At 40.2% G+C, this 27,919-nt stretch overlaps 1 protein-coding gene across 10 annotated transcripts in view; it reads right to left on the bottom strand.

Moving 5' to 3' along the window:
* RBFOX1 (RNA binding fox-1 homolog 1) overlaps positions 1-27,919 on the bottom strand; it is a 743,472-nt gene that overhangs the window by 577,659 nt on the left and 137,894 nt on the right. Inside the window, exon 1 of one of the 10 annotated variants that reach the window (XM_052679515.1) lies at positions 8,836-9,029. The exons of 6 other annotated variants lie outside the window; for them this stretch is intronic. Coding sequence is in view for 1 of the 4 variants with exons in the window: in XM_052679519.1 (XP_052535479.1) it covers positions 8,634-8,675 (42 nt within the window). In the remaining 3 variants the exon portion in view is untranslated. Of the gene's footprint in view, positions 1-8,633; positions 8,740-8,835; positions 9,030-27,919 lie in introns of those variants that run through there. 3 more of the 10 variants (XM_052679531.1, XM_052679533.1, XM_052679519.1) reach the window with 3 other exon arrangements.

The following is a 27,919-nucleotide window of genomic DNA, read 5'->3' as shown; positions in this document are numbered from 1 at the left end:
TTTTGTGGTGTGCAAAACTGCACTCAGTGCTAGAGGTGAGGCCGCACTAACACTGAGCACAGTGGGATTGCAATTGCTTCTTTTGACCACCTACCTTTTTATTGCTTAAATGTTTTATGTTTTTCTTGCTTTCTGTTTTTATGTTTCAATTAAAAATCTGCATATGAAAAAGCTTTGTTGCTTATACACATTAACTGTATTATATCCTTTACATGCAGCCCAAGACACACTCAGGGTGGCCCAGGCAAGCCAAAAGGTTGGACATCCACGTAATCTATTCAGCTCTCTGTCGGGTTTATCTACACTCACAGGAATCAGCAGCTCATCTCAATTTAGTATCACCTAGCATCACCCTGCTAACTTACTGTGCACTGAGCTCCTGTGTCCAGAGCTTTGGTAAAAACAGTGACATGCTCTAAAATTCAGTCATGGGGAACAGCACTAGTGACTGGCCACCAGCCTGGTGTGACTCCATTTATATGATGGGTCTTTGAGTTCAGCCAATTGTTCACGTGCTTGTATAAACTGTACGATGAACATCCTGTGTACCAAAAGCTTTGTTAAAATCCCCCCAAAAACCCACGTCCACTGCCTTCCCTTGGTCCACAAGGTGGGAAACCTTGTCAGATGCATTCCTCCTACTGCACTGTACTTCAGAGAAAAATTAGGCCCGAGAGAAGATCCAAGATTGTACCAGAACTTTGTGGCAGGCCAGTATTTCGTGAATTCTCTTTCTGGGGGGGGAAATGTTTATAATACCGAATCACTGCCCTCCCTCACTGATGCATAATAAGCACACCACTGAATCAGAGCTTTGGTAAACATCTTCATGAAAAATACATACTAGAAATAGGTCTGCTGAGTGGGAAGTAACTTCAGTTTTTGAGACATTCTACTTCAGTAGGAGGAACATACATGAATAAGAATTTTTTGTTGTGGTTTATAAATTAATTCTATATCATGTCTTTACATGTAAAAGCATATAGCTTCATTTTTCTGACACTTGCTTTCTGAAACTTTCCTAACAGCTTCCAGTGACAGAAATCCCATAATCTTCCTAGTCCAACTAATTAAATATTAAGTACTCTTACTAACAGCAAGTCTTCCTAATACCTGATTTTTCTCTCTGTGCAATTAAAGCCCATAGATTCATGTCTTACTCACTGCAGACACAGAGAAGAAAACATCAATGCTGTTACCTCCAAAAAAATAAAACTTTAAAATCCCTTCCTTCAAAGAAAAATAGTCTACTGTCTGTAATGTTGAAAGATCAAATGAAACATTTGATACTAACTCAAGTCAAATTTATTCTTGTAGTTCTCCTTCATGCATGAAACTAAAAGGGAAATTTCTGAGTAGGAAAAAAAGAGATGATTCCTTTTAAAATGCCAAAATGAAATACCAAAGTTGTAATGCTATTACTTTCTTTCCATCCATATTACCAGCTTTATTAAAATATTGATAAAATTTGTTAAATTGCTAAAATAATTAAGAAGAACCCTCAGCCCCCCAAGATTTCTCTGTCTTCATGCTTCACAGACAGAAATACCTGGAGAATTAAACATATATATCCTGCATGCCTTTTTAAAGATAATTCCCCATAAGAATCTCAGATCCCTCATCTATCTTTGTCTTCCGTTATCTTAATGGACACAATGCCCTTGGCTCTTCTGTAGTGCTATAAACTTGTAGAAAATAAGAACAGCCATTATTCATTACCTCAACAGAATCGAATAGAACTTTCTGGTATAAATTTGGATCACTTTCCCACAGCTTTTTTTCCCCTGTCTCCCCAAACTGTAGAAGCATTTTCCATTTCATCGCTATTGTGCTTTACCTTCAGTTCTGTTACTGAAATAAACTTTTGCTTGTCAGGTCCTAACACAGGATCATAAGGTAATTCAGGATGGAAGGAGAATATCCAAAAACAGACCTTCAGATCTTTTCTAGACATAGATGTTTTAAGCTGGTCAAGTAGATCTAGGACAAGAATATAGGAAGAGCTAATCAACTCTTGAATGCTCACACGCGTGAATGTCTTTGCACATAGACACTTCTACAAATCTAGCAGCATGTGAAGTTCTGAATTAAGTCTCTTTAGGGAAAGACTTTAGGGAAATAATTAATTTCCTAATCTCCTTCTGATAAATAAATTCAGTAGGCCAGTTATTGCTGTCTGTGAAGCATGAAGACAGAGAAATGTTGGGGGGCTGAGGGTTCTTCTTACTTATTTTAGAAATTTAACACAGCTCACGTCAGCTATGAGGATCACAATGTCAAATCTCTAAAAATGTCATACAATAATAATTATATAACCCTGAATATATTCATAGCTAATGGCCACTTTTTGGCGCCTGATCATTATAGTAGTTTAACTCATTGTTTTTATTAAAACACAAAATGTTCAGAAAGCAGATCTAAGATAAAAAGCAAAAACTCCCAAACCAAATGATGACTAGAAAGGGTTTCTATTCAGGAATAGAAATACATGGATAGTCAACATGAATTCACCGAAGGGAAATCATGCTTGATGAATCTGGTAGCCTTCTATGATGTCACGTCATAAGGAGAGAGGAGTGGATGTGATGTTGCTTACCTTGACAAGCAAGGCTTCTGACACTGTCTCCCATAACACCCACACAGGTAAGCTTAAGGAGTGTTGGATCAGTGAGAGAACAGTGAGGTGGACTGAGAACTGGCTGACACACCAGAAGGCCATGCTGCCACTTGGCAAGACCTGGACAGGCTGGAAAACTGGGAACAGAGGAAACTTATGAACTTGAGCAACAGCAAGTGAACAATCCTACACCTGAGGAAGAATAACAGCATGCGTCAGTACAGGTTAGGGGCTGACCTGCTGGAACAGAGCTCTGCAGAGAAGAACCTCAGTGTCCTCGTGGACAACAGGTTGGCAATGAGCGAGCAGTGTGTGCCCTTGTGGTCAAGAAGGCCAGCAATAACCTGAGTTGCATTATAAACGATCATGGCCAGCGGGTTGAGGGAGGTGATCCTCCCTCTCTACTCCACCCCATAGAGGCTGTATCTGGAGCACTGTGTCTAGTTCTGGGCTCCTTGGTTCAAGAAGGATAGAGAACTTCTAAGAGAGGGTACAGCAGAAGTCCACAAAGATGACTGGGACCTGGAGCATCTCCTTCATGGGGAAAAACTGAAAGATCTGGGACTCTTCAGCCTGAAGGAGACTTACAAATATCAAAAGAATGGGAGCCAAGTGGATAAGGCCAGGCACTTTTCAGATGTGCCCAATGACAGAACAAGTGGCAATGGACACAAACTGAAAGATAGGAAATTCCATATGAACATGAGAAAAAAATCTGAGGATGACATAGCAGTGGAACAGGTTGCCCGGAGAGGCTGTGGAGTCTCTTTCTCTGGAGCTATTCAAAACCTGCCTGGACACCTTCCTGTGTAACCCATTGTAGGGAACCTGCTTTAGTGGAGGGTTGGACTGGATGATCTCCAGAGGTCCCTTCCTACCCCTATAATTCTATAGAGCCTTTTAATAAATACATGTTCTAAACATTTCAGAAGTCTTAAAATGAAAATGTAAGATTGCTTTATATCTAGTCTCACAAAACATTCTAACAACAAATGAATAGTTTTGGGTTCCTCGATATCACAAACAAATATCAAACCTTCTTGCATGCACAGCTGACAGCAGATACATTGTTCTGAAAAGTGAATCTCTTCCATTTGTACACATCACTTGCTGATGCCATACATAAAAAGGCTGAGTCACGTATGAAACATCAGAGGCTACAGCTGAACTGTGGTCAATAAGACTACAGTATCATAGGACACATTGTGCTGAGAGACTAGAATCATTTTCAAGAAGTGAGCACTTGATGCTAACATAAAAACATACAAGTAATGTGAAATAGTAAAAGGACAGAGGTCTGACACTCCGTTAGGGCTTGATCTAAATGTCATACTCATAAAAGACCTCCTCCAGTGCGGCAGTGGTTCTACAAAGGTACTTTGTCTCATCCTGAACAACACTATTCACAAAAGTGATGCTATTTTTGTTAGCATCATGTTCAATTTCTCAGCAGCAGACAAATAACTTTACAAAGAAACAAGCAAGGATGTCCCACTTATGTCTCTCATTTAACTTAGTCTATACACACACACACACACATATATAACTTTGGAAGTTCAGAGCCATTAGATTCAGGTCACTTAGTAGTCAGAAACAAATGCTCACATTTGCTTACTTATCTGGAAAAAAAAAAAATTGATCATCATCATCATCATCAAATCTCATTCCTGCATTATTCATGTAATTGGAAAGTTCATCTTTAATAAGGAAAGTATCTAAACTGGAAAACCATGATCAGTGGTCCAGAAAGCACCACAGCACGAGTAAACAGAATGACTTCCATTTGCAAAGGTTGAGAAGCTGCTGTTGAAAATTTCACCTCACACTCTGTGATACAAATGTGGAGTTCAGACTTTTGCTAAAGCTGCGTACTTCAAGTTCAGGTTGGTTCATTAATTGTTGATACAAGAATTGTTACTTTCCTCCTCTTTACTACACAGTGAAATTTACAGGAATTTCTAGATATGAAAGCTGTTGAAAATGATTTAATACCAAATACAAAAAATTGGATCCCATGGCCTTAAGGATGAAATGTTTGGTTAGATCTCTAACCTTCTTCAATAAAATGTTATTCCATATAAATATAAATATATATATATATAATGTTCCCATTATAAAAATAGTTGAAAATGAGTTAATTCCAAAATACTCAAGCTGTTATGTTTTTAATTATCTCTACTAAAATTTAAGTACATAAATGAGTGAACTCAAGGAATACTAAGCTGAAGAAAGTGTTCGCATTTGCTTCTAATGAGAATAAAATATTTAAATAAGAACCGCAAATGCAAATGCAAAGCAGGAGAGTTTCAAGAGCTCTTGAGATTTGGAGGTGTGCTATTTTGTCAGCACTCAAAAGAAGAAAACAATTTAAAGTCCATATGCATCTAAAAAAATATTGGAAGCCTATTACATCAAGGCAGTAAAACTGGCTTTTTGTCATGCTTAATTGCTTCAACTCATAACCTTGCGCTGCAGAATGTGGATGCGGCTGCTGACTCAAGCAGTTTCTGCATTTTAGTACTTTAAAAAAGTTTGTGTGTGTCCATGTGTTTGTCAAAGACACCGAAGAAGCCTCCATGATACCAAATATTTTGTTTGATATTCCTGACCATCAGAAAATATTCACTCTCCAGAAACCTTACTGTTGTGCATGAAACCTGTAATTAACTGCAGAACAAAAATGATTGCAACCTGGTGGAAGAAGCCACACAAGGCTCTATTTTCAGTGACAATGAAGAGAAATCTCAGCCTATGCAATTCAACACTGTTAATTGAAATCAAATGAGGAACAAGCATTATCAAGACAAACATAAAGCAGGAATGCTTACATTCCAGTCCCCCAAAGCAAACACAGCCTCGCACTGTCCTAAGTGAAGATGAAGTAAAATAAAAGCAGCAATTGAGCCAAGTCACTGAAGACAGCAACTTTGCTGCCTTCCTTATCTCTGCTTGATAACTCAAACAAAAAAAATGGGAGATAGAAAGGCCTATCCTCACACATACAGAACACTGCTGTTGACAAAAGGTATTTGGGTAAAAAATTAAACTGTATTCACGGGCAGATGAAAATGCTAACAGAAAAGAGCTGTCATTTACATTGTTTTCTTTTCATCAAGCTAACCATTAGGTACATCATCCAAATCCAACCCGAGGGCATTTGAACTTCAGAGAAAACATGTTTATGATGCACTTTTTTAAATGAGAAGTCTGCACTTTTCTCCTGCTCGGCGACTGTGCAGCTATGATGTGTCTTGTGTCCAAAACAGTTTACCTGTAAAAATCAGTCACCCACACATCAGTGTGCTCCAGTGAATTTAGCTTCTGTCAATTCAACTTATGAGAACAATTCCTTTGTAACATAAACCAGAACAAAGTAAAAGGCAAACAACTTTTCTCAATGGATTTTAGATTGATTTACACTGCTAATGCTTATGGCAGAATAAATAGCTCTGAAAAATCAAACCTTATTCTAATGAATCTAATACATTTCAAAAGTTATGCTTAGATTCTAGGAGACGCTATCAGTTATGTTCCAGTATTAAAATAAATATATAACATATTGAAAGATCGCCTACAAGAACAAAGACCCACAGTATTTAATATGTAATCATCCCGAAATACACTCTCGTGTGAGGTAATTGTTCCAAGAAAAGCTCCAAAATCCACATCACTACAGCAGACTCAAAGCTCAACACTGCTAGACTTGTGCTCTCTTAAAAATAACTCCTTTCTAGAATTTTACTTAACTAAACTAAACTCTGAAGAAAAGTTGAGCGATATATTTCCAGCACTTAAGAATTCTTTACAAGTTTCTTCCCTGGTTTACTTTCCAGGCTGTTTTTTTCACAAATAGTACCACAGTAACTTAAAAGAAAACAATAACCAGATTTCTCTTCCTTCTTTTCAATTTGATGCTTCCTTTGCAATTCACAGCATATTTATCTTAATAAAATTAAATAAGGCATAACAGAAATACTTCCCATGGCAATAAAAAAACTTCTAATACCATCACATGAGACCATTCCCCTTGGCATTTAATACCATTTTGAATACTACAAGGTTTATCGTTGAGTAAATCATTGTCGGTATGTAAAATCTGATGTTTTATAAGCAAAACTGAAGGCTTGGGTGAAAAATGTTATCAAAAAACATTGAACAATTCTGAGATAAAAGAACTAGAGAGGTTAGTTCAAAGTTACCAACTACAGCACCTTGCCAGACAGTCGTATGAAATGCTTTTATCTGGTATTTAATAATGTCGAAAAACTTTCAGATCAAAAACTTCTCAGTGCTGTGCTTGGGAAGGAGTATCATTAATTTTACTGATGTTTCCCAAGCTATCATTTGGATCTCAACCATCCCAACTTGCACGTTGAGAAGGCAGTAAGCAAACATCAATTCTCTTCCATATATTGAAGGAAAAGTAGCTGGAATGTGAGATGTACCTCTGCAACATTTATAGTAGCAAGGAACGTGGTGCTGCTTTAGGGTGAGAAACTGAAACAGTCAAACCCCAAACAGATCCAGAGGTTTAAAGGAAGTGGAACTGGAGATTGACTTCAGCACTGCAGACACACACAGCAGCAGCTTTAAAGGATCACACCCAAAAGTCTGCTTCACTTCTTTGAAATGATCTGAATGAGATGTGGAAGCTGTGACATTACCCCCGCGTTCCTCCCTAGAGGAGGGAATGCTGCTTACTAAGTAACAGTTCTGCTCGTTTTTCAGAAGTCAGTTTAATTTCTATAGCGCTGATAAACCTGAGTATCAAACAATTACGAGAACATCTACAATTTAGTAACAGAATAACAAGACATTCAAGCTGTACACCCATCTCTTTCTCCATTTTAGAAACAGATACGGAACCAAAGCAATGTATGCAAGCCAAGATTCATAATATTTCCTAAGCAAAAAACACCTCACACCAATCCTAATCACATCCATCTCTCACGCCCGAATTCCTTATCCCAGCACAGCCGTCCCGGATCGTACCACATCCCTGAGCGTCCCTCTGGGCAAAGGCACCGAGCTGCAGCGCAGCGCGCGGCCCCAGCGCGATCTCCTGCTGCTAAGCGCCGCCGGCAGAGCGTCCGTACGGCGCTGCGCCGTGCTGAGCGGAGAGCTGCTGTTTCCAGAAGCAGGCCAGACCCACCTGCCCTGCTCCCCTCAAGGTTTATTCACGTGTTTTGTTTTTTTTTTCTTTTTATCGCTCAAGATACAGCAGTTATTCAGCAAGTACGCGTCGCTGTCAACGGACAGGCGTTTTGAAATCCCAGTCCTATAATCTAGTTCTGCTTTTTTAATCGTACGGATGGAGATGGATACGTATTGCTGCTCATTTTTATCGCTCTGTTGAAATTGCATTTGTGAAGAAAACAATGCCGTCGATTAATGCCACACTCTTAACAAGTTCAGTAGTAAAGCTCTGCATAAATGCAGTAAAGCTCCTCACATAAATGTGCATTCTGGCACCACGGCGCTACGCTCACAGTACACACGTGCCTCAAAGTTAACGAGCAACCATTTTGGTCAGGAATCCTGTAAGCTGTCTGCTAAAAGTCAATAGCTCAGCTCACAAAACCGCCCTTAATGAGATTCCTGCCATACTTCATATAAATGCTAATAGAGCTCCCATCAAAAGAAGTTAAAGAGCTCTTTGAAGGCGACTTCACACAAACTTCAGGCAGTCAGAGGAAGGACGATCACCACCCCCACCCCCCCTCCGCGCCTCATTTTCCGCGAGCATCTGTACACGATTGCTGCGCGCTCCGTGCACACGCACACACGCACACACGAGCGCGGCAGCAGCACAGCAGCCCGCGGAGCTCCGGGCAGCCCCGCCCCGTGCCCCGGACACCGGCACCGCCCGTCCTCCTCGCCGCCCGGCCCGGCTCAACGCCTGCGGCCACGGCGGGAAGCGGCCGGCAGCAGCGCGGTCCACTCCCACCATCCCTTCGGGGCGGGGGTCCGCTCTGCCTCCCTTCCCTCTCCATCCTACGTTTCCCGCCGCCCTTACCTGAAGGGCGTCCTCCCTGCCCGCGGCGAGCCGCCGGGGCATCGTGCCATGCTGCGAGGTGCCCCCCGCTGCCGCTCTGGGAGCTCCGTCCCGCCCCGGCGGTTCTCACGGCACGGCCGGGGCTGCGGCTCAAGGTCAGGCGGCTCCGCGCCCAGAGCGGCTCCGCGCGCGAGCGCCGGGATGAAACGCTCCCCGTACTTACGCTGTGCCTACATGATTCGCAACGTCTCCGGGACGGTATTTACGACTTTCAGTACGCCGCTCTCCACGCGGCGACACCAGCCCTTAAAGCTCCCCTAGACGTTGTTTTCCCCGCCGTATCCCTGACGGGGATTGCAGCATCCACAGCCGGTGAAGTCATTGTGCTCTGCGTGCGGGAAGAGCGGTGCCACGCGCTCGGCTCAGAGCACAGCCCACGGGCAGCGGAGGGGGGCACGGGGTCAGCGGGATAACCCCGCTGCGGGGCGGCGGAATCCAGTCGGCGGCACGGATCGATCCGAGGTTTGAAGGGCTTCTGTCCATCTCAGATAGACATTAAAAACCAGCGTCTTGATTATACCCTAGCCACTATTTGTGATTACAGGGCACATCTATATGTACAAGTAACACGTAAAGCACATAACCACTCAGACTAAAGGGAAGAACTGTTGGGGCACTGCTCAGAGGACTTCAGAGGGAAATGGCTATAAGATTTAGGTTGGATATCAGGGGGAAGTTCTTGACAGAGAGAGTGGTGAGGTGCTGGAACAGCTGCCCAGATAGGCTGTGATGCCCCGTCCATCCATGGAGGTGTTCAAGGCCAGGTTGGATGGGGCCCTGGGCAGCCTGGGCTGGTATTGAATGTGGAGGTTGGTGGCCCTGCATGTGGCAGGGGGTTGGAGCTTCATGATCCTCGAGGTTCCTTCCAACCCTGGCCGTTCTATGGTTTTAATTCTCTAAGATGGGTTTATTACACACATACTATTGCTGAAAACTAAATACCTTCCAGTATTTACCATTGCTTTGCATTGGAAAAGACTACTAACAAAGTGATCGCCAGCAACAGTTCCAACTTATCTTGGCCTTTTTGCATTTCAAGTCAAACATTTTGCACTCAGTTTTGACAGAGAGGCAAAGTTTGATTTTATTAGAAAGCAATGGGAAATACAGGAAAACTTCAGATGCTGGTTTCAGAAGGCTTTTCCTGTTTTGTAGAAGATTTGGTGGAGACCTGCTCACCTTGCTACCTTAGGGGAAAAGAGCACTATCTATCAAGGTGGTTTATGAGACAAACAGGACATCCCTTTAATTTAAAATACAGTACAGCTGTGCATCATTTAAAAAGCAGAATGCTGCAAGGGCTGGTCAGATCACTGGGCTAATGGCCAAAGCAAACCTCAGAGCTCACATTGGCTCACTGTGGCCTTGACCACATCATTCATCTCTTCAATTTTCCCACTAGTACAATTAGAATCATAATAGTTGTGGTGCCTCTCTCTTACTGCTGCGGAGGGCTCTGAGGATTACGAGCCCGCAGTATCTGAGAAGAGCAAGCATCAAACAATAGGCCAGAATTCCAGAGTGTTAAAATGCCAAAGTACTGAAAATTCCAATGGAAGCCACCTTAAATGTCTGAACACGGACATGTTAAAACACATGGCTTATGAAAACACAATTCCCTAGCATTAGCAATCAACAAATGCAATGGGTTGTCTTACAGTTCTTTGTTTACACATCTCATTTTTCTCTCTGCCCATTTGTAGCATTAAGCTCAGAACTGCATTAAAAACAGCACCAGGAGCAATTGCTTCTGCTGCCAGGGCAAGGTCACCTGGAGCCAGCGCTGACAGGAGCCCCCCATTAACTCCGGCCCCTTGGTTCCTGCCTTTGCAGCACATATGGTCAGTTCATCAGAAGACCAGCACTTCTGGCAGATGTTACACGTTCTCAGTGCTGTTCTTCAGAGACCACAAGTCTTTATTCAAGTAATGAAAAAGAGTTTAAACTAATTAATTATCTCATTAGCAATAAATATTGGGGGGGAGCACTAGCAGAGAACATACTGCTGCAGAGCAAGCTGCATCTTTGCACAAAGTTGTGAAGATGAGCAGATGATCAAGCAAATACTTCATATTTCTACATCTAAGTTTAAAAAAAAAAAGTCAATTCCCATTTTAATCTATAGAATTAATTTGATAAAATTTGTGGATGTTTACACACCTTCATTTTTACTGCTTCTTCTAAATAGTGGATGATTTTGGTCATCAGGTTTCTCCCCCTTCATACATGCACAGGAGTAAATGCTCTAAGTGCCAAATGGTTGCACTCATTGTCCTCGAACCGTTACTACTGTGACTTCCTCTGCAAAACCTTCTCTGAGATGTCAGCCTGCTGTCTGACAGCACGGGCACTTTGGAGCTTTGTGTGGAGCAAAACTGGAGCAACCACATCTACGGAGAGCAAGACCGAGAGAAATTCACCGTGTTGAGCTCCGGGGGAAGCAAAACTTCTGCCAGAAATTTCCAAAGGGAAGAAGAACAGGTTCTCTCTATGGTTTGGGCTCTAGAGATCCGTGCCATGACTTTCTGACATGCACACAAACAAGCATGAGGAAGACATCTCTGTAATCTTTGCTCCTTCCATTGCAGTTGCGGGGACGGCGGTGAGCACTGAGATTTCTGTAACCTCAACTGTGTATCTTTTATACTTAAGATTTTCAAACACTTGTTTGAACAATTGAGTAGTACAAAATGAATGTCACCACATTATTACTCACGCCACATCAAAAAACTTTAAATACATGTTTACTATCTAAGCTCTTACACAGAATCATACAATCACTCAGGTTGGATGTCCTTTCCTCCTTAAAGGACCACAATGTCTGACTTTTCCACATTATGGAATAATTAATTCAGAAAAATAAACATAAGTGACTAATTGCCAAGTAGGTGTCTCCTGATGAATGTTGTGTATTGTTTAACTGTTTTAACTGATCCACTGTGAAAAGGCTTCTCTGTGAAAAGCTTCAGCGTGCAATTTGTTTATTCCTTACATTTTGAGCTAAGTTTCTGTGATACAGCAACAATTCAAAGCAATGTAAACTTCGAAGAAAAATGAAGATTGGTGAAATCCTGAAGTATCACCTCAAGAACAAGGTAACCCTGCACCTGCACAGCTTGCAAGTGCTGTTATACAGGACAGTGAAATGTGGCTTAGTCTGTAATGCATTTATACATCAAACACATGGGGGCTCTCCACACCTGACAGATTACTGCTGAAATGATTTCTTTCCACGTGCTATCTAATGACCCACTTACACTGCAGAAGGTGAGCCTAATGAAGCATATTCAGATGGTGAAGCACTGTGCAATTGGTGATAAACGTGTTGCAGTTCTGTTCTTAAATGTTTACAGTGTGCGAGTCGGAAAGGGAGATGACTGACGAGGAAGACAGCATCTATCACATCACAACCCAAACAATCCAAGTGTAGGAAACCTAAAGGAAACCTAAATCTGAGAACTCATAACGTTAGGCTCATGCTGAACGTGATCCTTTGGGGACAATATACAAGGATTTTTAAAACTGATAAGGATTTTTAAGATGGAAGTATCTAAAAATACAAACAGAAATCACAAGGCTCTTCTCTACTATGCAGAATTAAAAACAATCTGCAGAGGTCTGATCCCACAAACATTTATATAGTTGCTCACTTTACAATGACCCTAATTGTAGTAGTACACAAAAATTAGTGGTTATATAGTGCCATACCTACAGATGTTCAGAAGAATCAGCGAGATAAAGTATTAGGTGTGTTCAAATTGTTTCTCTATATACTCAAATCATAATATTGTTTTCTGCAGTCCCATGACTGTCTAAGAATCTGTAAATGTGATCTGAAAGTCTACAGTCTGTTTTATTAATTGGTTATATCTTGTTCTACAGAAATTGATGTTACTATGTTGAATATTCTAGTATTGTTTTGGCTGTAAATTAACAGCTCACAAATGAGGTGATTCATTGGTGCACACACTTTCAAGTGGCCACTTTCACTGCGATTTTAATTGCAAAACTTTGCAAAGTATCAAGTGAAAAATTTCATTTGCCATCCTTATATAAAATAAATCATATCTATGCCTAGAATTAAGTGTAAGAAATTGAGCACCATCAGTAAATTCAGTCAGTGGAACATTCTTTGTATGCAATTATGATGCAACTAAAACATCATGATGTGATGATCTAACAGATGCGGTACTTCAAACCTCCCTGCAGAAAGTTTTGTGTATAAATGCTACGAAAGTTATCACAGAAGCAAGAATTCATCCCTCCACCCCTCAGCCCCACAAAATGTTATCCACAGGATAACAATCACTGCACAGCCACTGGTACTTATAGCAAGTAATGTGCAAAAAATAATTACTTCTCTAAGTACTAAAATGACGAACAATTTCTGCAAAAGCAACAGATGAAGAATGAAATAGGTCTCTCATTTTTTTAAGGTGTAAAAGTAGTATAAAAGTACAAAAGGCCCAGATCGCAGCAGCATGCATTCTTTAGGCTACCGCTATTTTTTGTTCATATTGTTATAATGTTTAATGCAAAAAGTATGATAATGCATCTACAAACACCAAGAAGGAAGAGGTCTTGGAGAAGTCTTGAGGCAAAATAATTCCTTATGTGCTTATACATATTCACAACTTTGTTGAAATGCTAAACTATTCAAAAAAAAATTACTAAAGCAAACAATATCTCAGCATGAACAAAGATTACTAGTGAAGTCTACAGCTTGGACTTGTCATACTTCAGTATATATTCCCTTCGAATTTCCTTTGCTGTTCACAAGCAAATTACAATTCCTCGTTTAGTAACATTCAGAAAATTCAGCATCTTCCTGTATTGCAAATTCAAAATGTCCTCCAATTTTTTATTTTACATACTTATTTTAATTCATGAAGTGCCACCACAAGTTGTTTTCTCAACTGGAAAACACTAACAAAGGTTGTCTAAAGAGCCACGGGATACGTAGATGCGATTGTGCTCTTCGTGAGAATGCAAAAGAAAGTGTAAAAACACAATGGAAAGCATCTAAAAACCCTGGAGGTGCAACAGCTCACCACTACAGATAATTCTGTGCACGATGCACTCCCAAAATGATAACCTACGTCCCACCCTATGGAACAGAATCTCTGAGTGCCAATCACACCAACAAACACTGACACTTTCCTGTTCCACATCTGGGAGATGGCCGGGGCCTATGCCTGCTTTGCTGTGAAGCACATAATTCAGGGGAATCTGAACTGGGTCCTGTGGTATGACATGCCTGTCCTTACAGCTATGGGCTGAGATAGGAAACAAATCAATGGTAGGTAAGTTAAGAGTTTTCTAGGAAATTTCTGGCTCAGAAAGTGAACTAAAACATCTGTTCTGTGCAAATTCGTGATGCAGTTCTGCTAAGAAACAGTGTAAATGTGTATCTTATTCTTAGTGGATAAGAATTAAGCAGTTGTTTTTATCTGTAATCAGCTTAGATTTATAGCTGGTCTCCAGATTGTCGTACGTCCCCATGGTATTTTTGTCACTAACATTATGTGTGTGCATATATCTACTTCTTACTAAGTACACGTGAAGAGTTAAATACCTTCATAAACACAGGACATGGAGGACTGCTGGGGGACTGCTAGTCGTGTGGCACAGCCACACAAACACCACCTCATCTCATACTCCATCAGGTTTGAGGTGGGACCTCCTCCAGCTCAGAAGCCAAGGTCCTCTAAAGTCATGATAGCACAGAGACTGTCACAGCTTGTGGATGCAAGCAACTGCTTGCTTTTGCTCATCTGTGGCACAACACAGTTGACTAATTAATTTTTTAAAGTATTCAAGATGTGACACTTTACATACGGGATTGAATACAGATTAGCATTACAATCATCACAAAGCTTTTGTAGCCTCAAATTTGTCTTCTTCCAGAAAAGTTTCCTTTAATGTGCAAATGAATGATGCCACTTCATATCTTGAAATAAACAGGCTCGTTATGGTTATGACTTGTCATATATGCAGGCATTCAGAATTCTATTAACAGTATATTAACAGTAAGCTGGCAGATAAAGACAGGCTAAACAAAAGATACTAAACTAACAGCCAGCTATCACATTTAGATGCCTTCATATCACACGGTCCCAAAGCCAGCATTATGGAAACATTCCTCCCACCAACGTCTGTACACTGACAATACATTCACACGTTGCAATGGCTTCCTTAGTTTAAGGATGGAACGGGTGTGCAAGACCACGTGAAAAGAGAGCAAAGGGAACTTGAAATGATCTCAGAAACTGAGAACCTGCCAGAGCTGGGATGCAGATTCAGGAGATGCTGCCCAGACGATGACAACAGGGACAAGGGGAAGTTTGGCAGCTGAAGTATCCAAATCCCTGGAAAGAATTCCCAAGTAAAAAGCAGCATACAAATTAATTGTCCTTGGTGGTGGTTTTTACTTTCTACTTCGCCTTCTTGATAATTTTTGAGAGCAAATATATCAAGAAGTCTGGAGTCATTTTATACAAGACAGGCCACAGTTCATGCAGGGCAAAAGGACCAACGTATGCCATGGCAAAATGGGTTGCTCATAGGAGCTGCTGGGAAAGAAGCAGATTTCTAGTAGGAGGCAGTGGCAGGGCAGTCAGCTCACATAGATTTGAGAGACAAAACAACACCTAATGGTTCTTAATTGGATTTAAGGGAATCAAGGTAAACTTCATCTTCCATTAGGATGGAGTCTATATAGGACATTTTAAAGCAACATCTATATACAGTACTTCCAAGGATAATTAGGGTAAGATGAGCTAAAAACAAGTTTCACACATTTTTCTGACAAACTGTTGTGGACTTCTGTTGTTAATTTTAGCTGTTTCAATTGGATTTGGTATGGCTGGAAATGTAAGGGAAAGTCTGCAGCAATCAGGATGTGACACTCATTAACACTTCTACAAAATACCCACTGGATTTGCATAAAGTCTGCAAAGATTCATTGGTGAATCTCTAATTTCCCTTGGTTTTACTCCAGATTCGGCTCCGTTTGCCCTCCCTTTCTCCTCCCTCTCTCCTCAAGTGATAATCACTGTAAACACTTAATGACAAAGCATAATTAAATGTACTGAATAACTAAAATATACATAAAATTACCCCCAAAACTTACATAATTACTTTTTTTTTTTTTTTGCACATTGAAAAAGTTTTCAGAGAAATTATTCTAAAAGGGAGTTAAATTTTATCCAAATACAGCAACGCTTAAGTCACCTAATGAGCTTTTGAGCCAAATTTACTTTTTTTATATGATGTGTGTAACAGCCATGGCCAAACTTACATACAGCAAGATCTTAATGTGCAAAATAACACAAAAAGCTTCTGGAAAAGCCTAGGCCACCAAGATGGTGAAATCTTTCTGGTTCTGACAGACACAAAACTCTGAAGTAAATCATGTCCCCATTAAGGGAGATTTTTCTTGCTACTGCCAATGTCAGTATTTACTTTTTTGCTGAACCATATAGTAAGACAAAGTTTGGTGACTGCACTGACTCCATCCAGCCCCTCTGTATGTACATGGCAACAAATCAAGGCAACATATGTATGCCATTACTGCACACAGTGAGATAACTAATAGCTCACAGAGCAAAAAATGTTTTTCTTTTTTGCAATATAAAATAAAGGCTTCTCAATTTTTTTAATTACCACTGAAGCTCAGCGTTGTGCTGCTGATAACCTTCTTGTTTGTTTAGTTTTTATTTTCAAATAGCATTCTTCTACAAGAATGACAGATGCGAGCTCAACATTAATGGGATACATTTAGTTTTAAGTAAATTTACTATAAGACCCAGAATACAATCCTGAAGCAAAACCTCAATTCCTTTCCTGTGATAAATTCCTATAAATACATATGAATGATTAAATTCCTAGCATGCTATACTCAAACACAGACATTAGGATCATGTCTCTGTTCTAAACACTAACTTCTGCAGCAAATGCTGTTCCAATGATTTCAGACTTCTTTCAACCAGGTGAAAAGTCAGCACCATTATTTCATTCTAGCATCGCCCCTTTCCCCTCCTGATTTTACAGATGTTCCCACCAAAGTCTGTGTTGTTCTGAGGTTCACAATTTCACGATGACCTTTCCTCCCTTCAGTTCTTTCCAACAAAGCTCCCAATCCCAGTATTTAAATGATAAAAATGTCACTACAGTATTTTAGATTAAGTCCTCATTTTACCCAGAAAACAAAATAGCTCACAAGTTTGGAACAGCAGAGAAGAAAAGCAGTGAAAATTCAGAAGGCAGGGAAATGCACCCCACCTTGACTTCAGCTAAATAATGCTGAGATGTGGATATAAAATGTTGAATGAAAATTATAGTAATAAAACCGCAAGCCAACTTTATTTCGTGTTGCAATAAACTATTGCTCAAAGGTTAAGTGCATCATATCTCATGCGAGTGAAAAGTTGGAAGGAACTAACAAACAAAGAGCTTTAGGAGGACATCCTTTAATATATATCTATATATATGTGCATGATATTTATATATAAAAAAATCACAGAAAGGTTCCCAAACATAAATTTGCTGGGGCTTTTAAAAGAGGTACACTGCACCGTTACTCCATTACTTCTGATTCACTTTCTGCTGCTGCCCTGGGACGTTGGTGTCTGACTGCAGGATAATCTGCTCTTTTCCCTACCTGCCCCAACAGGCTGGATCTCCAGCATGCATGCATGAACGACACCCCTGAAAAGGAGTGAAACAGGACTACTTCTTCACAATTGGGTTGAAGATCCTGGTTTCTGTTACTGATAACAATTTCCACGTCAGACCACGAATAAAAAAATAGCAGCATTCACTTCTTCTTGCCACAAACTCAAACGTTAAGATGCGGATCTACTGTCCACTATTTGCTATGTCTAACAGATAGAGAACATACAGCAGTTTGTAGAAACTTGATTTTTACCGTAATTAAAAAACTCATTCCCTGCAATACTTTTCTCTGATTTTCCATAAAAGACATATTTTTACCTGAGCCAGTACCAGCTGTTAGCCAAAGAGAATCACGGAATCACAGAATGGCCAAAGTTGGAAGGGACCTCAAGGATCACGAAGCTCCAACCCCCTGCCACACGCAGGGCCACCAACCTCCCCATATTTCATACCAGCCCAGGCTGCCCAGGGCCCCATCCAACCTGGCCTTGAACACCTCCATAGATGGACGGGGCATCACAGCCTATCTGGGCAGCTGTTCCAGCACCTCACCACTCTCTCTGTCAAGAACTTCCCCTTGACATCCAACCTCAATCTTCCCTCCCTCAACTTAAAACCATTTCCCCTTCTCCTGAGAGAAAAGATGATACCATAGCACTTCAATAAAAAGGATTGATTTGGATAGAAAAAAAAACTGGCAGACATGGATAACTCCTAACATTTTAAGGTGTGAATATCTTAATGGATAAGCAATGACTTCAGACAGCCTTCAGTGCCCTTAGGCCCTAACACAGCACATGCAAAATGAGAACAACAGAGCGCTGAGGAAGAAAAGTGGGATGAAAATTGGTGTTGGAAAAACTAAGCAACGAAGAACACATTTCTCAGAAGCCTACTGCTAGGCTTGAGTTAATGTTGCATCAGGAACAAACTGGGGAGAGAGAGGAAAATGGTTACCATTCTGTGTAACGTAATATGCAGCACAAATTACTTCTCTCTCTCCTGAACATCTGTTGCACTGAATAAATGTTACACATATATTTCTATACAAACATATTTAACATCCTTAATAGAGAAGCAAGCACAGCACATGTTGATTATGATTATTTGGAAAATAAAAAAGTGACAGAAACTTATTTGAATTGCAATGCCAAAAACAACTGCCAATAATATATTTTACTGAACTTCTTTTGATGTGCTGTTTAGAAACAGGTTGGAAGGCTGACTGCCAATGCTTTGAGAATAAGGTTACATCATCTTTTAATAAGATGGGAAGAGTAAGGCTTAATTTACAAAAAAATAAGATAATTTCCTGTATGCTTGCGAGTCATCACACATCATTAAGTCTTTTTTTGGTACTGTGCTAAGAACTGTGGCTTTGAATGATTGCCCTAATTAAACCTGTGGTCAGAGTGGAATGTTTTCGAGAGCAGCACACCCCACTTACAGATTCATTTACTTTTTCTAATGTATGTATCCAGAGAAGAGAGTTGACCACCCCATCATCCCTGTCCTGGTAGTTTTGTTCTTGCAGTTCTAACGCACACATTTCTTCATGACACAAATGTCTTCACTGCACAAACGCACCAACTACGTGGATTACTAAACATATCCACACTGACATTTTTTAGACGGTCATCCCATGTGCATCCTTAGAAGGCTTATCAATATTCCAGAGAAAATAATCTTCTGTATCTGTTTGTTTACATTTGCCAAAACTGCACATCAACCCAAGCAAATAAACTGTTCCAACTTTGTTGTCTAGCCCATCAAGTTATGCAGCATTTACAGAAATCACATAAATAATGCTGTTATTGTGAAAGCACAGAGCAACATGGATATAATTACAACTCATCATTACCTTGAAATTTGGCATAAAACTGAAACTAAATTAAATTTTATCTATTGCCAAAAGCCAAATGCCAGTTTGGTTAAATGCCAGAAGTTAACTGCCAAAAGTAAGGAAAAGGAGAATGCCATAAAGTCCTAAATTAGATCATCTTTCCTATTTCTTATTCTATTTCCTCCTGCATATGTATATGCAGAACAGAAAGAGGGAAAAAAGATATCTGGACAGTTATGATTGAACCACCTGGAACATGGAGTGGCAGACATGTATATGAACAGAAACTAAAGCTTCTCCAGATTTCGAATCTGAAAGCTGTAGAATAATTAATTCTTCCATTGAATTCATATAGCATATACTGGTCCAGACCAATACTGTTAGACAAAAATGGGTAATCTGTACCATATCCAAGCAGATACTGTATCATCTGCATGGGCACAACCCAATAGCATCTGAACTACTACCCCTCCACCTGTGAACAAAAGCAGCAGCAGAGAGAAGAATTTTGGAATTCCATGAAAACATCCATTGAAATAAGAGGAAAAGTTATGACAGCCTTTCAGTTGGGAACTTGGCAACAAGAAGGGGGTACCAAATACAAGAAATCAAGTCTTGCAAAATGGAACAGGAAACTGCTTTGCTGAAGTCTTCTTCAATTACCTGGTCATTATAAAATACCCTCATTCACCATCCATGGCATCTCCACGCACAGCTCTTACAGAACCAATTTACCAGGTAGCAATACCGGAGCACTGGCAATGAAGTTTTCTTGGGAAAGCCATTTTTCCTTGTGCCAATTGTAGCATTTAAATCTTAAAATAATAAAATGCTTATTTAATGCCTCTGGAATTGACTCAAATGAGCAAAAACGATGTGCCTTCAATCCAGAATCACTGTCAGGCCAAGAAAAGGAATTAAATTGTAAATCACATTGTAAATTGCCACTGAACTATCTGAGAAACCTGCATGATATCCCTATTAAAGCAGTCATGTTCACAATGAAAAGGCTGGAAAAGAATGGCTTAGAGATTGGAACGAGTAGGCCAGGGAACAGAGATCTGAACAGACTGAAGGAAATAAAAATGAAGTGACAAGAACCAAACACAGGTTCACTTTGAATCACAAACAGAATAAAAGTACAAAAAGTACAAAAAATAAAAGTCTGACCACAGCTACAGTGGTCAGACTCCCTAGCAAACACTGCTCCATGCAATCCACTGGATTGAAAAAAGAGTAACTATCATGGCTCAGGTTTCACTGAGAGTAAAGATAGAAATGCCAACAAAGTGATTATTGTGCCAGTCTCTGCATCTCATCAGAACTGTTCGCACTACAGAATAATGAAAAGTAGAGATCAGAGCCAAGGTCACTGATTTCAATAAAAGAATCCCATTAAACGAATGACAGAAGTAGAAATACTATCACAACAAGATGATTTTGGAGAAGAAGCTGATTAAATTGTGAATATTAAAAGATGCAAAGTATATAACCTTAGATTTTACTCAGTACTTGAGAATCTTGTATTGCACTTAACATGACTTCCTTTGGACTGTGAAAGCAAATTCCAAAACACCTCACTAAACTCATCACAGCTCTTCACTGGAAAACAAACAAATCACAGAATGGCCAGGGTTGGAAGGGATCTCCAGGATCATGAATCTCCAACCCCCTGCCACATGCAGGGCCACCAACCTCTACATTCAATACCAGCCCAGGCTGCCCAGGGTCCCATACAACCTGGCCCTGAACACCTCCAGGGATGGACGGGGCATCACAGCCTCTCTGGGCAGCTGTTCCAGCACCTCACCACTCTCTCTGTAAAGAAACTTCCCCCTAACATCCAACCTAAATCTTCCCTCCCTCAACTTCAAGCCATTTCCCCTTGTCCTGTTGTTATCCGCCCTTTCCAAGAGTTGATTCCCCTTCTGTTTGTAGGCTCCCTTTAGGTACTGCAGGCTGCAATGAGGTCACCCCCAGCCTTCTTTTCTCCAGGCTGAACAAGCCCAGCTCCCTCAGCCTGTCTTTGTAGTGGAGGTGCTCCAGCCCCCTGATCATCTTTGTGGCTCCTCTGGACCCTCTCCAACAGCTCCCTGTCTTTCTTGTACTGGGGGCTCCAGACCTGGACACAGTACTGCAGATGGGGCCTCACAAGAGCAGAGTAGAGGGGGACAATCACCTCCCTGTCCCTGCTGGCCACCCCTCTTCTGATGGAGCCCAGGATACCATTTGCTTTCCGAACTGCAAGGGCACACTGCTGGCTCATGTTCAGCTTCTCATTCATCAAGACCCCAAGGTCCTTCTCTGCAGGGCTGCTCTCAAGGACCATTCCTTCCAGTCTGTATGGAGGCCTGGGATTCCTCCGGCCCAAGTGCCAAACCTCACACTTTGCTGTGTTGAGCCTCAATAGGTTCACCTGGGCTCACCTTTCCAGCCTGTTGAGGTCCCTCAGAATGGCATCCCTTCCTTCCACCTTGTCAACCACACCACTCAGCTTGGTAAATAAAACCATTTTGGGGATTGTGTTAGGATTGTGTTAGCCAAAATGGAGTAAACTGCTTTTTTTTTTTTTTTTTTTTTAACAGCTTACAGAAAATGAGGCTGCCTTACAGAAGGGGGGTGGGGGTGGGCATTGCAGACATCACTCATCTGCTGAGCTAAGTTGAGGACAAAATACTCTCACTGCCTGTACCGTTGAATATTGGAGTCTATTAAAAAAAAAGCAGCTGAAGAATGTGGACACCCTAAGTACAGCAAAAATTGAGCGTGTGTATCAAAATCTGAAAGCTGTTCCATACAGATACACTCCTAAGCTTCAGCTTCTAATAATTCTTAATTCCCTTACTTGAGGTCTTTCGGTTAAACTAAACTAAATTTACGGCTGTTGATGACACTACTTTCTTAGACCCTTATAACCAAATTATCCACTAGAGAGCATAGCAACATTTTCAAACAAGTCCTGCTTACATCTACAAGTGCTAAACAACACTTCTGTGGCACGCAGAGCCGCCCTTCCGTACAAGAAATACGCTGAGCAATCTGTCATGCAAAGCAGATAAAAAAATACAGCGCTTTATGGGAAAAAGGTCATCAGACCGTAAAGTTCTAATGAACAAATATCAACAGTTCACAGCCCGGTACGTAGTTCCCAAAGATCCCTGATGAGAAAACTTATTTCGTGTTATGTATCTTATGCTCTCTCTCTCTCTCTCCCTATGTATATATATGTGTATATATGTATGTGTGTGTATGACAAAGAAAAAAATGCATCCTCCATTCCCGAAGGAGAACCAGCAAAGCAGCACTGCTTATCAGTATGCTGGGCAAGAACTGTTTCTCTGCCTGTTCTGCAATATATTTTGGTGATGTCATGACATTTTTATTTCTCATTAAAAAATGTGTTTTATCATTTATCATTTCATGTTGTAACGGGTATTCTGGTAAATTCATCTTTCACTCTATAATATAAATAAAATCAATCTCCTGCTTTATTTTTCATTTGCTCATAACAAAGGAAATATAATAAACATAAAATACTCAAAATTTCTCCAGTAAAGTACTTGATTAAAACTGCTACATTCCCACAGTCCTTCATTAATACACCAACAGAGGTACCTGTGGTATTCACAGATCTGAATACTGCCTCTCAATGCTTCAAGTAAACAGATTAACTCTATTTTACATCTTGTTAAATGTGTTTCTTTTTTTCTCAGAAACTATTGAAGTTAATTGCAGCAGTAAGACAACTGGTAATATAGTTCATCTTGCACTATCAGTGAAGAACAGAAGATGGCTTATCTAGTCAAAACCTTCTGTGCTCAGTTGAGAAGTGGCCAGTGTCAGGTGCTAAACAAAAGCAACACAGGAATTTTTAAGTCTGACATAAGCCACATGTAAGAGAAGCCCTGACCTCACCATTATCACCATTACTGTTTTATAAAATGGAGAAGAGACGCTTTACAGACATTTTCTTAGCATCGTGATGAAAATAAATGGAACTGCAAAGCTGATAGCTGGTACAGAAACAAAAAGAGCAAGTGCTAGGAAAACATTTACTGTCCAGAAGTGCATGTAAGCAGCACCATCAGCTGTGAAGAAGGCAAATGACTTCACAATCACAACTGCAAACAAAGAGGAATGAACAGCAGGGTGGAGAAAATCCAAGTTCAGCAAAAAGGAAGAAATCCATATTGGGTCAAGCTTGTATCACATGTATAAAAGCTAATATGGATTTCCACATCTGCAATTAACAGGGAATTAAATGTCATATAAGAGAGATTATGACATGATAAACACAATATTGGCACTTAATGCCATTTCTTTGAGTTTTATTTTCAGTACATGCTATAACTACAAATTTTAAGGCTTTTTTGGTGGCAATATTCAGGTAACATCAGAATCACGCTCAAGTAACTTGCTGAGCCAGACCTTACAGTGGGAATTTGTATGTAGGTAGCGTGTTCTTTTCAAAGGGATGCGATTCTGTTAGATGTGATCACTCAGCGCTAATTTATTCATAAACCTACATGTTCTCCAATATAGCTCTCATTTTCTGAAGTCTTCTAAATTTCAAATCACCAATGAATTTTTCATTTTATGTATCCGTATATGTTTATACAGTTGGAAAAAAAACAAAAACAACAGAAGCAGAAGCAGGAATGAAGGAGGGTTTTATCAGCATAATCTACCCTTATGAATAACTTATGATACAAGCAGGTTAACCAATTTACCAAATCCTCTTCTGCACTAAGAAATACCTTTTAATATTGTTAGACTTGGACATCCTCCTCCTGCCTTTGAGGACGTGCCAATGGAACCACAGAGGGAGGAGTGATGGGGGGGGTATCTGAAATGGCTTACTTAATAACCCCTTTCAGTATGGGTCTCAAAACAAAAATCAAGAACCAGGCCCTACTTTGAAAACAGGTTTGCAATGCAGGCAGAAACTGTGAGAAAAAAACAACAAAACAAAAAACGGAGCAGTCTTCTGATTTCTGCTCACTAGACACAGCAGTTATTTGCAGCACGAAATGGCCAGGTCTCTAGAGCAAAGCTTCTTTGAAATGGGGAAAGAATTTCCCAGCTGGAGATAAAGTGCTGACCCCCAGTGACTACAGCTGCAGCTCATTCACCTGCTTGGTTTTCTTAAGCATTTGGGGTCTGTAAGAGGAGGTGAGCAAACTTTAGCTTCCTGCTAGGAAAATACTAGGTTCTATACCCACGTGTTGTTTGTTTAAGTTTGTCCAGGGAACAAAATCCTCTATAGGTGCAAAGGATCACATGAAATATATTCTTTAAATAAAGCATCTAGGGCCAAAAAGAATGCTACAGATTGTTTCCATCTAAGTTGAAAGGAAAGAAAATTGTTCTTGTGGGAAGAAATGGGAAGCTGGTGAGCCTATGACCTTAGGGTACAGTACATTACACGCTTCTAAGTAATTATATATATATTCAGAACAATAAATAAAAGCACATAAGAATTTGCAGCAGAATGACTCCTTCATTGAGTACAAAGGTACATTGAGGTGCCATGAGGACGTTATATTTTGAGTCCATCTGCATGCACTCAAACACCACAAGAAGTAAAAATCAGTCACTTAAACCTCATCTTCTTATGTCCTGCAAGGTGATGTTGGTACAGGTAAAATTAGTTGAAGAGCTGGTCATATGTGTTTAGATCTGCCCAAATTGAATTAGCTGGCACTTAGAAACACAGGCCTGTCTCACTGCACAGAGCTTAACATTGCTGGGATTCAGTGCTGCCACAGAGCACAACGCTGAGCTCTGGTGATAGAGAAACACTTTCAAATAGCTGCTTCAGAGTTCAAAAAAAAACCCACTACAGTATTATTTAATAACAACGTACATACTGAAGATCAGCAGCAGAGTGCAATCCCATTTCTGAGGCAAAATATCCAAACAGTTAACAAATTACAGTTTTACATGAGGTCTGTGGATCCATGCCACATGGCTGCTCTGCCAGGGAGAGAGCTCTGCTTGTCAAACACAATAAAGCAAATCAGCGTACCATCAATGAGATGCAAAATGACTCCAGATCTGAAATTCTGTGCTGCAAATCTCAAGTCCTATAATTTATCAAACAAAAAGCTTAAAGTCTTGGAAAAACAAAGAAGTTATCTTAACATATTCTTTTTTTTTTTTTTTTTTTTTGGTCTAGTGAGAAAGATCAGCTCATCAATTAATTCACAAAAATTCTGTGAAGAGTGAATTTAAATGATCCCCTTTACAAGCTCCAGATTATCACTTTTGGTTTCCTGGGAAAAAAAAAGAAAGTCTTATTTCTCTGAAGAACACAGAGATATTTTTGATCTTCAGCTTTCCATAAATACCATTTGTGTTTAAACTGGAAAAATGTGTATGATATCATTTAGCAACACCAGAAATGGTCGCTATTACACTGCCAAAGCAAAAATAAACTCTAAATGTGTAACATACAGCACCATGGCTCCTTTCTTATTTTTCCACCAATCAACAATCCTCAGATATATTTCACATAAAGCTTGACATAAAATTTATCTAGCCTATATCTACCAATACCTCACAGTTAAAATGTTAATAATGAAGAATACAGGAAGAACAGAACTGTCTGTTCATCAGCATAATACCCACAATCTCCAAGGCAAGTAACAAACAAAAAAAAAGGCAATATAATAACCCAGCCAGTCCATACAAACAGCCCAAGACACCCAGTCTATCTGTTGTAATAGCAAGACAGCAGTTTGCCAAACAGAACTGATAATGACACACTATAAAATCGTTGCTTTATTACTGTTGTTAAAATTACTGCCTAACGGGATGCAGTGTTTCAAGAAACAGTATAAAAATCTAACCTTGACATAAATTGGAACCCTCCTTCAAAGCTGTAAAAACAGACTGGGAAAGAAAGATGGGGGGTGGGAAAGAAAAAAAAAAAAAAAGAAAAAAGAAATTGACTTATATCTTCAGGGAAAAAATCATCTTATTCCAGTTGAGCTTTGGTACAATAACTCTTCCCCAAGAGCAATGCAAGGAGAAATAATTTCATACATCCAGGTGTAAAACACGTGGATTCCATTGATGAAATATATAGCCACGGAGTCCATTAATTTGTACAGGTAACCAGCTGCTAGGCAGGGGTGATGCTGGTGATTTGGGAAATGGGATGTGAACTGAACAGCCCTTTGGAGAGAATCCATTTCTTGGGGTTACTGTGGAAAGTCAATGAAATTGATAATACTGTTTATTGGGCTGGTTTCTGCTGTACAAAAAGTTACTCGAAGTGTGCCTTAGGACAGGAAAATAACCTGATGCTTTGACTTCAAATACTGTTATCAAGGGCCAGAAACAGCACAGGGAGCTTGTGGCACGTTGAGTTAACACTCAGAACTCTCACTACCCCACGTTTCCTGTTACTGGATGTGGCTCAGGGTGGGCAGCAGGTGGGAGGCACTCAAGGCCAGGCTGGATGGCCGAGGTTGATCACAGCCCCCAGCCTCTAGGAGGGGGGTCGGAACGAGATCCCTTCCAACCCAACCCAACCTATTCATTACACTGCAGTGTCCTTAAAATTTTAAATTCATTTGTACTTCAGATGATCATCAGACAACAACTCTGGAAAGGACAGGTAAAAAGATACTGGATTTTCTCATGAAAATGAAAATGAGTGAAACCACTCATGAACATATTTAAGACCACTGAATCAATTGGAGAAAGGTCTCTAAGTAATTTATATTACCAAAGTAATTGAATGTTGACAGGCAACACAGAATAATGGTGCATGTCTTTTGCAGTAATGAGCATCTCTGTACCTTGACACTGCTTCAAAGGGTGTGATCTTTATTTAGGAACAACAAGTGAGATACCAGCTCATTAGTTTGAGGAGAGGTTCAAAACCTGGACCCTGGCCATGAAAATACATCATTTTAAGGGCTTAATTTATTCCCTTTATTCAATGTTATCAGTTTTCAGTGCTTTTCTGCAGTATATCAAGTCTCCACAAACCACAGCATCACTGCGGCCAATCTGTAATAATGTAACTATCTGGAGTTCATCCCATCTTTTGCATGAAGTCATGAAACTCAATTACTAAGCGAGGGAAAAAAATGAAAAGTCAAGACAATGATGTAGAGCTGGGTAAGCGTGCCAGTGGAACGGCCAGAGTTATTGCACTGCTGAAGAGCTTCAGAACTGCAGGGCAGCCCCAGCAATCACCAGTGCCCAAGCAGTGTGGGATCAGTGCTGTGTCCAGGGACTGCATGGGAAGAGGCCCTTGGTTTGAGCTCTTTCCTTTCCCACTTCATCTTAAAGAATGTTGCTAAGGCAATTCAAATCCATACAGATTTCCTCCCCACTTCTCAAAGTTGGCACTCTTCTGTAATATGTCAGTATAAACCATCACTGAACCAAACTAAGAATATGCAATAGAGAAATAAACTGCAAAAAGAAACCTGTATCACTATTTAATGGTGTGAATAATGAATAAAAAAACCCTGTGTTTAAATTATTTGAAGGTCATAGAAAAAGCCTCAAAAAAAAAAGACAGTTAAAGAGACATTAAAAGGAAGATTTAAACAGGTGATCTTTTAGTAGTCCAGCAAAAACAGTTTGTCTTTCACTCTTTATTTAAATTAAAATACCATTCAGTGACTGACCTTTTTAACATGGCCTGAGGGAGCAGGGTATGATCTTGTTAGAAAAGAAGTGATATTGAAAGAGCAATACTATTAAA

This window comes from Tympanuchus pallidicinctus, unplaced genomic scaffold (genome assembly GCF_026119805.1).
Source record: "Tympanuchus pallidicinctus isolate F22 unplaced genomic scaffold, pur_lepc_1.0 scaffold18, whole genome shotgun sequence".
Lineage (NCBI taxonomy): Eukaryota > Metazoa > Chordata > Aves > Galliformes > Phasianidae > Tympanuchus > Tympanuchus pallidicinctus.
This window is presented reverse-complemented; position numbering and strand designations above follow the sequence as displayed.